The sequence below is a fragment of the Mus pahari genome, chromosome 3, assembly GCF_900095145.1.
Source record: "Mus pahari chromosome 3, PAHARI_EIJ_v1.1, whole genome shotgun sequence".
Taxonomy (NCBI): domain Eukaryota; kingdom Metazoa; phylum Chordata; class Mammalia; order Rodentia; family Muridae; genus Mus; species Mus pahari.
This window is the reverse complement of record NC_034592.1, coordinates 71,424,888-71,435,493: the sequence shown is the minus strand read 5'-3', so window position 1 is coordinate 71,435,493 and position 10,606 is coordinate 71,424,888. Positions and strand designations below refer to the sequence as shown.

Sequence of the window (10,606 nt, the reverse complement as noted above, 5' to 3'; positions counted from 1 at the left end):
CATATGCAATGTCATAAAATTCTATGATAAATAAGCATATTATTATGTGGGAATTATACAAAAAGATATCCAATATTTTTATAAAAATAAAACTAACATATTCGTGCTAATGATTAAATTAATAGTTAACATTTGTACATAAAAAATATTCAAAATTTAATAAGTATTGATTGATTAAAATATAATGGAAGGGATATGAAGCTTGTTGGACAAGAATGAAAGGTGCAGTCAAAAGCAAGAAAGTCCTATGAATAATGTCAAAATGTTACAAAAATATTAACATTTTGATATAATCTTTTAATGGTAGAAAGAGATTCAACACTATAGTTTCATGCAATCCTGTGTTAGTAAATAAAGCAGAAAATTAATGAAAAGATAACAGGTATGGTGACAAACATATCTAAGTTAAATTTTCATCTAATGACTTTATATGACAGTCTACAGAAAATGGGAAGGACACCCGCTGTAAACATATATGTGCCAGACTAAACAATTCTCAGTTTAATTATATTTTAGATAATTAATGATAATATTACTCCTCATGCCCTTTCTTCCTCAACAAGACATAAAATATCACAGCTTCAAATACTACAGGCTAAGAGCATGTCTGTCCTTCCACATGAATTGAAGTAGTCCACAAACCTCATCTGATACAGCAGCATCTATTTAATTCTTTACCCCTCGCGTTACTTCAGGACGAGTTTAGGCAGAAAACTTTGAGTTTTACAACAGAATTTTACCTCATTCAGAATTTAAATGAATTAAATAAAAACCAACCTCACCTGAGGACCGCACCTTGTATCGAATGGCAATGGTAGGAAATACTTCTTTAACTTGCTATGGCATTCTTTTCCTTTCCAAACAGATGAAGTCACAACTTTTACATGGCTCCTAGAAATTTATCTCATGTCACTGAGTTCATTCTTGTCGGTGTTTCAGACCTTCCAGAACTTCAGGTTCCGCTTTTCTTTGTCTTCCTAGTCATCTACCTTCTGACAGCAGCAGGGAACCTGGGCATCATCACCCTGACCACCGTGGACTCACGCCTGCAAACTCCCATGTACTTCTTCCTCAGACACCTGGCGGTCATCAACTTTGGCAACTCCACTGTCATTGCTCCTAAAATGCTAGTCAACTTCTTAGTCAGTAAGAAAACCACTTTATACTACGAATGTGCCACGCAGCTGGGAGGATTCTTGGTTTTCATTGTAGCAGAGATCTTCATGCTCGCTGTGATGGCCTATGACCGCTATGTGGCCATCTGCAACCCATTGCTCTACATGGTGGTGGTGTCTCGACGGGTCTGCCTTCTGTTGGTGTCACTCACATACTTCTATGGCTTTTGCACAGCCATTGTTGTTTCATCCTGTGTGTTCTCTGTGTCTTATTGCTCCTCCAAAAAAATAAACCATTTTTACTGTGATAATGTCCCTCTCTTGGCACTTTCCTGTTCTGACACCTACCTTCCAGAAACTGTAGTCTTTATATCTGCAGCAACAAACCTGTTCTTTTCCATGAGTATAGTGTTGGTATCTTATTTCAACATTGTGTTGTCTATCCTAAGGATCCGTTCAGCAGAAGGGAGGAAAAAAGCCTTTTCCACCTGTGCTTCACATATGATGGCTGTCACAGTTTTCTATGGGACGCTGTTGTTTATGTATTTGCAACCTCAAACTAACCACTCACTAGATACTGATAAGATGGCCTCTGTGTTTTACACCTTGATTATTCCAATGCTGAACCCCATGATCTACAGTCTGAGGAACAAGGACGTGAAGGCCGCTTTAAAGAGATTCATGACAAATCCATGTGATTCTTTTAAATCACTGTAACTGTGAGACTTTTTTAGTTAATAGAGACAACTGATAGGTTATCATCAGGAATGATGACTCTTTTCATGTGACTTTATCATAGTGATTTCCTACCAGAGAGTGCAATGTACAAAGTAGAGGTGCAATGTGACAGTGGTGAAGAATGACAAACACTAACTCAGCTAGGAAACAGAGTAACACTACCACTGATAAGTCAATCCTACACTGGGCTCGCCATCATTACAAAAAAGGAGGAATTCACGGTTTTATTTCTTTACTTGAGCATATAGCTTTAATCGAATGATGAGAACAACTGAGAAGACATACAACAGAAGAGCAGCAGAGAAAACACTGGCCAGTATATTCCCCAAATACCCATAACGTACAGAGAAACTGTGGCAGCATAGAGGACACTATGGAAATAGACTAAGTAGATGCCTATTTTGGATAGAATGTTTGAATTTAAATGGAAAAGAAAACCCTAAATTCTGAGTAAAATATGTAATCTTTAAATGACAACAAATATATTTAATATTCGTCAAATATATTATTTAAACATACTTTATTATGCCTTCATTTCCCATGTCATCTTGTGAACTTTTATTTTAAAATAAAATCTGGAGTCTGGGGATATCGCTGAGGTGGTGGAGTGTTTATATATTATGCATGGAACCCAAGATTTTCTCACCAGAACTGTCTGGATGTGAAGTGCGGTTTGTGAAATAGAAAGTGATTGTGCTATTGACAATATTCCACCACATTAAAACACTCAAAAAATAAGATAGTTAGTGTAAGCTCATCATTCACACAGCACTGCACATGTGTGTATATACATTCCCATGCATACACATACACACCCACACAAAATTAAAATCTTACATAGTATACTTTACAAATGATTGACACTTCATTAAAAGTTTAGATCTCATGTTTTTAACAGCATGGATTTGTAATTACTAGAACTGGAGTTCTAAACCAAGAAGATAAAAAATGTCAGCCAGTCTTGTACAACAACAAGAATAATTTTGAGACCTGCTTAGATGTCAAATATGGCCAGTTATTGACTAGAATAAATGAGACCAAATGAGATAAATTCTATCACTAAAAGAAAAATTTTGTATCTATCAAAAAATAAAACCATAAAATTCATATTTCTTAGCTATATGGATGCATATTCTTATCTCTAGTCATTATTTATCCTTTTTTATTTTTTCAATAATTTACCTAGGGTTTACTTTTATCAAGATAAACAGATCTGGAATTGTACCAAGAGCATACTTAATTAATTGCCTTATAATTTTCTACAGTTATAAAATCTCTATTCAACTTAGCATTACTACTTTAATTGGGTCTATCATGTAGTCACATGTTGATCCCCAGTAATAACTCAAAAGGGAATAACAGTCTAATAACAGTGCAAATTACCACTGCAATTTAACACAGCTTGTGGGAGAAAACATACGTTTTATTCCAGGAGTTTGATAATTAGAATTCAATAAGCAAACTTTACAAACTTAAATTGTGCAGTAAAAATGTAAAAACTTATGGAATACTTTGGGTTATCCTTTAAGGTGAATGAAGACAGGAGTTTACTGTAAAAGACCAAGAATAATTTTTCTTTGTTTATACAAGATGCTGGATTCAGCAGCCTGGCAACGTGGTTTGAATGAGAATGCCTCCTAGACTTGGCCATTTGGCCACTGGTACTTAGTGACACTGTTTGGGGCTATACATGAGGAAGGAAGGTACATGGGCAGGCTTTTGATTTTGAAAGCCTTGTGCTGTTTCCCAGTTGCTCATCCTGTTTTGTGATTCTGCTTGAAAACATCAGCTCTCAGCTTGTGTTCTTGCAGCCATCCTACTGCCTTATCTTCCTGGCATGATGGTGTCTTACCCCTCAGGATCCAGGAGCCCAAATAAAATCTTCCTTCAGTATATGTCTTCTTATACTATTTCATTACAATAACAGAGAAGTAACTAATACATATGGGCAGACCACTTTACAACTCTACCAATCAATGGAATTGCTGTAAGACCAGATTTAGGATGATTGATTACTTAGTGCCGCAGTCAAATCTACTCTGTGCACTAAAATATTTACCTTGGTGAAAAAGTTAATTCTCAAAATCTCATCATTATGGCATAACCACCACCAAACAAAAGATGAATTTCACTTTTAAAATCAAATAGCTGTATTCACCAAATAAGAAATCACAGCAACTAGACACTTCCACTTTCCTATCTCAAATTCAAGGCCTACCTAGAACCCACATCATTTTGAAAAATAAAGAAAATAAAATCTATGAAAATAATTTTTCAGAAACTGTAGAAAGTAAAGTCTAACCCCATCCGGGAATCCATCCCATCATCAGCCACCAAACCCAGATACTAATGCACATGCCAGCAAGATTCTGCTGAAGGGACCCTGATATAGCGGCCACTTGTGAGGCTATGCCAGTGCCTGGCAAACACAGAAGTGGATGCTCACAGTCAGCTATTGGATGGAACAAAGGGCCCCCAATGGAGGAGCTAGAGAAAGTACCCAAGGAGTTGTAGGGGGCTGCAACCCTGTAGGTGCAACAACAATATGAACTAACCAATACCCCCTGAGCTTGAGTCTCTAGCTGCATATGTAGCAGAAGATATCCTGGTCGACCATCGTTGGGAAGAGAGGCCCCTTGGTCTTGTAAACTTTATATGACCCAGCACAGGGGAAGGCCAGGGCCAAGTAGTTGGAGTGGGTGGGTAGGGGAGCAGGGACGGGGGTGGGGTATAGAGAACTTTCGGGATAGCATTTGAAATGTAAAAAAAGAAAATAATAATAATAATAAAATGTTAAAAAAAGAAAGTAAAGTCTAATAAAATTTAAAAGCTAGAAGAATAATACTTGATAAATATTTTACAGATAGTAAATTACTGTTAACGCTATTACATAATTACAATAAAGCTAATAAGAAACTTTCCTCTTTGGTATAAAATAACCATGAGGAGCTATGCAAAATTTCAAGGAATGATATTTCAGCATGTATATCTAATATGAATCCGGTGAATTAAAACAGGTCATGGATTTAGTTCTGTCATCTTTATAGTAAAAACGACTTCAGGAGCTAGAAAGGCAGCTCAGTGGTTAAGAGCACTCTCTGCTCTTCCAGAGTACCTGGGTTTATTTCCCACCACCTACATAGGTGCTCAAACCATGTATAACTCTAGTTCCAGAGGATCTGATGACTTCTTCTAGAATCTGTTGATACTGCATAGACACACACACCCCTATATGCAGGCAAAAAATAAGTCCTTTACTGTTACAAAAAAAAGCAACAGCCAATAAATTACTTTATCCTAAACTATTTCAAAAATACTTCAGTATTTAATGTGTCCAAAGTATTGCTTTAGGCTCTGATGAAGTCATAAACAAAAGTGACCCAGACTAACAGGCTATTCTTCAATTACAGGGTCTTAAATGATAAGATAAGCAAGAGATAAGACTGGGGTCAAGGGCTATTGCTTTAGCTGATAGTTTATGCCAAGCACGTTTATTAAGTACAACCTGCTATATGCTATTTGAAGTAAGAAATGGGACAGAACAAACAAAAATACATCGTACAATGGGACAAAGTCAGTAGGAAGCTAATCAAACAATGTTGCACAGGGTATCTCTGTGTTTTTTTTTATTGTTGTTTTTGTTTGATTGTTTTGTTGTTTGTTTGTTTGTTTCCAGAAGCATGAACACCTTGTCAGTCAGGAGCCAAGAAATACCACAAAGTCACACCATACAACAAACCTCAGACAAGAGACTTATTGGAGAGAGATACAGAATAACAGCTGCCTCAGAAAGGGAAGAAAGTTGGCAGAGGGCTGGGCAGAGGAGTGGTCCAGTGTAGAGTTTTTGGAGCATTCACAGTGAGCTAGTGGAAAAGTATAGTGCAGCTGGGAGAATTGATTAGTCATTTACTCTGAAATAGATTTAATGCTGAGTCTTTGAGATCAGGGATTTCCAAGTCTCCAAGCTCAGATCAGTGGAAGATCAGGATGATTTTCCACTGTCCTGTTACACTACAAACTCAAGGGTACAGAGCTCAAGCACCTAATAGCCTTTGGACTGATAACGGTAGCCTCTTAGGGTAGGAAGAGTGGAGTTTTCTGGATCTGAAGCCAAATTTCCTCCAAGTCTCTGGCAACAGACCATTATTGGTCCTGTCGAGCATATATTTTTTGGAGGGGGGGTTGTTTTGTTATTTATTTATTTATTTATTTATTTATATTTTTGGTTTGTTTTGATTTTTATTTTGGAGGGGAGGGAGGGAAGATGGAAGTAATAAGAGAGAGAGAGAGAGAGAGAGAGAGAGAGAGAGAGAGAGAGAGAGAGAGAACTTGGGTGGATATGGAAGTGGGGACAATCTGGAAAGAGTTGGGGGAGGAGAAACATGACTAAAGTATATAATATAGAAGAAAATTTCTTAGTGTGGGAAGCGGGTATGGCCGTGGCTGCTGCCTTGTGAACCAAGATGGCACCCTGGTTCACTGCCAAGCCCCGTGATTCCCTGCTTGATTACCAAAAACCTGATTATGTGTACCTGAGTGATTATGAGCTGCCTGCCTGAAGTATAGCAACACCCACCCTGTCTGCCAGATGAGTGCAGAGGGTAGAAGGGGATAAATTGGGGGATCCCAGAATAGAGTAGGCTAGGCAAGGCTAGGAGAGGCTGAAGCAGGGAAGCTGAAGCAGGGAAGCTGAGGAGAAGAAGCTGAGGTGAAGTTGGGCAGAAGCTAGCTAGCAGAAGCTGAGGAGAAGCAGAGGGAAAAAGCTGAACTGTTGTAGAGAGCTGGGGTGAACTGTAAAGAAAATAAAGAAAGCTGCAGAGGGAAGCTGTGGAAGCTGCTTGAACCCTGCCTTAGCATAAGTGTCATCCTTCCCCATCTCTGCAGGTCTGAGACAGGGAGGGGGGGGCATCTGCGACATCTTAGTAGAAAAGAAATAAATCTTTGAAAAGGAGAAAAAAATCCTCCCAAATGTTGTTCCTTCATTGAGAGACTATGTTCCTTCTCCATACACAAGGGCATTGAAGAATGCTTAGGGTCTATTTAGGTCTTGACACAATAGTTTCATTCATTGTGGTGTTTCTACTGTGCTGTAAAAATTGATGAACAAGTATACAAGACATTTGGGGTTAGCAGGGATCAGCAATATGGAGAATGAGGGTTCCTGGCAAGTATGATAGTATCAGGTGCACAAAGTGAAAAGAGACTGAAATCCCAAGTGTTCTATCAGCTGTTAGAGCATAAGTTTGTCCAAGGCATTGTGTTCCTTGGAAGGTAAATTATAATTCTGATAACCTGCCCAGGAGCAAATAGCCAGATTGTTATGTTATGCCTACATTTTCTTCCTACCTGTTATTGATCAAGATTATACAAATACCTTTATTTCTTTCAGTGTTCCTAGGCACATCATTATAATCCTTACAGGGCCTTGCGTCTAGAGTTTCACTATGGTGTTGAAATGACAAATTTTGGGTTGAAAGTTTTGTCTCCCTTCTTCTACTGGAAGTCCTGTCTGCTATAGAAGATGACTACTTCAGTCTCTATATCCCCCACTGTTAAGAATCTCAGCTAAGATTACCCCTGTTCCCAAACCCCCAGCGAGTTCCAAAGATTCCTCCCTAACAAGTACCATTCTCCCTCCCTCCTCTCTCTTATCACCCTCCCTCATAACTAATCACCATCCTCATATCCCTCCTCCCTCCCTCTGCCACCACTTACCTCTGATGACTATTTTGTTTCCTCTTCTGAGTGAGATTCCAGTTTCTTCCTGTCTGTGGATTGTAGCATGGTTATCCTACACTTTATGGCTATTGTCCAATTATTGCCCATACTGTATATGTACTCATGTCTCACTCAAGTTGCTATTCTCAAATTCTATCCATTTGCCTGCACATTTTATGATGCCTTTGTTTTCAAAAGCTGGACAGTATTCCATTGTGTAGATGTACCACAGTGACATCTATGTTGTTTCCAGTTTCTGGTTGTTATGAATAAAAATTGAACAATTGACCTCATGGTTTCTTAGAGCATATAAAACATCTATCCAAACTCTTCTAACTTGGAATCTGTTGAGAATGGTTATAATTCTGATAGGTCTGCCTTTGTGTCTTACTTGGCCTTTTCCCCTTTTGTCCTTTAATATTCTTTGTTATATAGATTATGTTTTGATTATTATATGATAGAAGGGTTTTCTTTTCTGATCGAATCTTATTTGTGTTCTGTAACCTTCATGTATGTTTATAGACATCTATTTCTTTAGGTTGGGGATATTTTCTTCTATGATTTTGTTGAAAATGTTTTCTGGTCCATGGAGCTGAGACTCTTGATCTTCTTCTATTCTTATTATTCTTAGGATGTTTTGTGTCAGGAGATTTTAGATTTAACATTTTCTTTGACAAATGTGTTGTATCTTTTACTCCTGGATTTTTCTCTTCCATCTCTTGAATCTATTGATGATACATGCAATCCATTGTTTCCTTTCTCTTTGGGCTTTTCTATCTCCGGAATTCCTCAGATTGTGTTTTCTTTATTACTTTCATTTCCATCTTCTTGATTTCAATCGTCTTGAATAGTTTATTTATTTTCTTCACCTATTTAATTGTATTTTCCTGTATTTCTTTAAAGGATTTTTTGGGTTTTCTTGTTAAACCCTCTACCTGTTTAACTCTGTTTTCCAGTATTTCTTTGAGATGTTTATTCATTTCTTCTTTAAAGGTATCTATCACCTTTACAAGGTTGAATTTAAGTTCCTTTTCATGTGCTTCAGTTGTGTCATATCCAGGGCGTGTGGTAGTGATACCTTTGCTATGAGTGTGCCCTATTGCCTTGATTCCTGTTGTTTCTCTGTTTATGCTGGCCTTCAGCCATCTTGTTGTCCTTTAATGTTCCTGCTCTACCAGTTATCAGGAAAGCGGGCCTAATCGGGATGTGCCCCAAGGAGCAGGTCTGTGAGCAGTCTTTGACATGTGTTCTGGCAGGCCTGGATGCCCCTTGCTAGGCATGCCTGATGGTGGCCAGTAGAGTGGTGGCAAGACAACTGAGATTTTGGGGTTGTGGGTATAGGGGGAGCCCACAGCTACCTCAGGAGAGCTGAACATGCCCCAGGGGACAGGGAGGGGAATTGGGGTAACAGGATCTAACCTGATTATTGATAATGGGCAGAAGAGCAGTGGCTAGACAGTGGATCTGTTAGGACATTTTCTAACAAAGTGTGCTTTTATGATTCTCTTTGGTACTCTTTCCTCTAATCCCTGCTACTCTAGTTAACCCACTGTAGCCCACATAGCTGAGAGCTTTTCTTTTTTGTTTGTTTGTTTGTTTGTTTCATAATCCACATATCCTTTTGCTTAGTCTCCTCATTGTTCACCACTATTTTATACAAATTAAGGCCATGAGATGAAATATATATAATACTCATTGGATAAAATGTATAGGTTCCCAAATAAAAAGAAAACAACTTTTATTGGTCATTAATAATTTAATATTTACTTCCTATCACACTATAAAGCAAACACTGAGAGTCTTAAACAAAAGCAATGTCTTTCACTGTCATTCATTTTACCATGCTTTGATGTACAGCTAGATTGTTTCTATTTGTTAGCTAAGCTGATCTGTACTGTCATGAGCATGTGCTACACCCACTCCAGTAGCGACACGCGTGAAAGGCCCCAAAAACCTGGATGCGGTCCCAAGGCGAAAAGTTCATGGAAACTTAGTCTCCTGGAAGTTCGGCATTCCCATAGCTAGAATTCCCCAGATTTGTCCCTGCGATAGTGTGGAGGGTCTTGCATGCTTCCTTCCAGTATTTTACTGGATAAGAGTTAGAAATCTCAGGGCAAGCTTAGCAAAGTAAGTTTAGAATTCTTATTAGAGTCATGTATGGAAGACTACATTACTAATTAGTAGAAAGCCTCCCCCCCCCACAATCACTTAGAATAATAGCCAAGTTACTCCCATATGCAAGAATTTATAATAATCTAGGAAGAAGGAAGGTTGTGGTCTAGGGAGGAACTAGAGTAGATACTTAGAACTATAGATAGCTGAGTTACACCGATACACAGGAACCTACAGCCTAGGGGGAAGGTGGACTATACAATAGACTAAAATTGGAACAATGGCAAGGGCATGAAGCCCTTGCCCCTGGCTTCTAAGATTAAGCTGATCTTAGGTGGGGTTGCTTTTGATCCCAGTTGTTACCATTGATTGTTTTATCCCAGTTGGTTCCTGTTACCTTTTAAGTACACACTCCTCTGTTTTGTTGTAAAAGTAATTTTGCATCAGATAACTTCAATGTACCTTGAATGGCCTTAATGTATCACTTAATTTCCTTGTTTCCTGTAATATAAAAGACTGATGCTCACTTTGACAAAAATACATTCAGATACCACACTCCCTTGTGTTCGTATTTGTCATCCACTCCAACTCCTTGCCCACTTGTAACTGGAACCCGAGTTTCGCCTGTGGATCAAGGACCCAAGTGAGGTTCGTCTGCTGCCAGCATGGATATGTATTGTATTTTGTGCAATAAGGCAGCCACTAAAACATGACTACTTTGTAGTCTTCCTTACATGAGGAAGTCAAAAAATAACTTTTATAATTTTGGTTGTGAGCCTAGCTTTTAATGGCTGAGCCATCTCTTCAGCCCAACCTCCTGAGCATTTATGAAGCATATTGGAGTCCAAGAACTTTGGGCTACGTTGTTACTGACTCAGGATTTCACTCTGGTTCTTTCTCTTTCCTAGTCAGGACTCAAAAGA

At 38.4% G+C, this 10,606-nt stretch overlaps 1 protein-coding gene across 1 annotated transcript; it reads left to right on the top strand.

The window, feature by feature from the left end:
• Window positions 1-884: 884 nt before the first annotated feature.
• Window positions 885-1,832, top strand: LOC110319130 (olfactory receptor 8J3). The gene has a single exon (XM_021194567.1). The coding sequence runs from the start codon at window positions 885-887 to the stop codon at window positions 1,830-1,832; it is 948 nt and encodes a 315-aa protein (XP_021050226.1).
• Window positions 1,833-10,606: the final 8,774 nt, after the last annotated feature.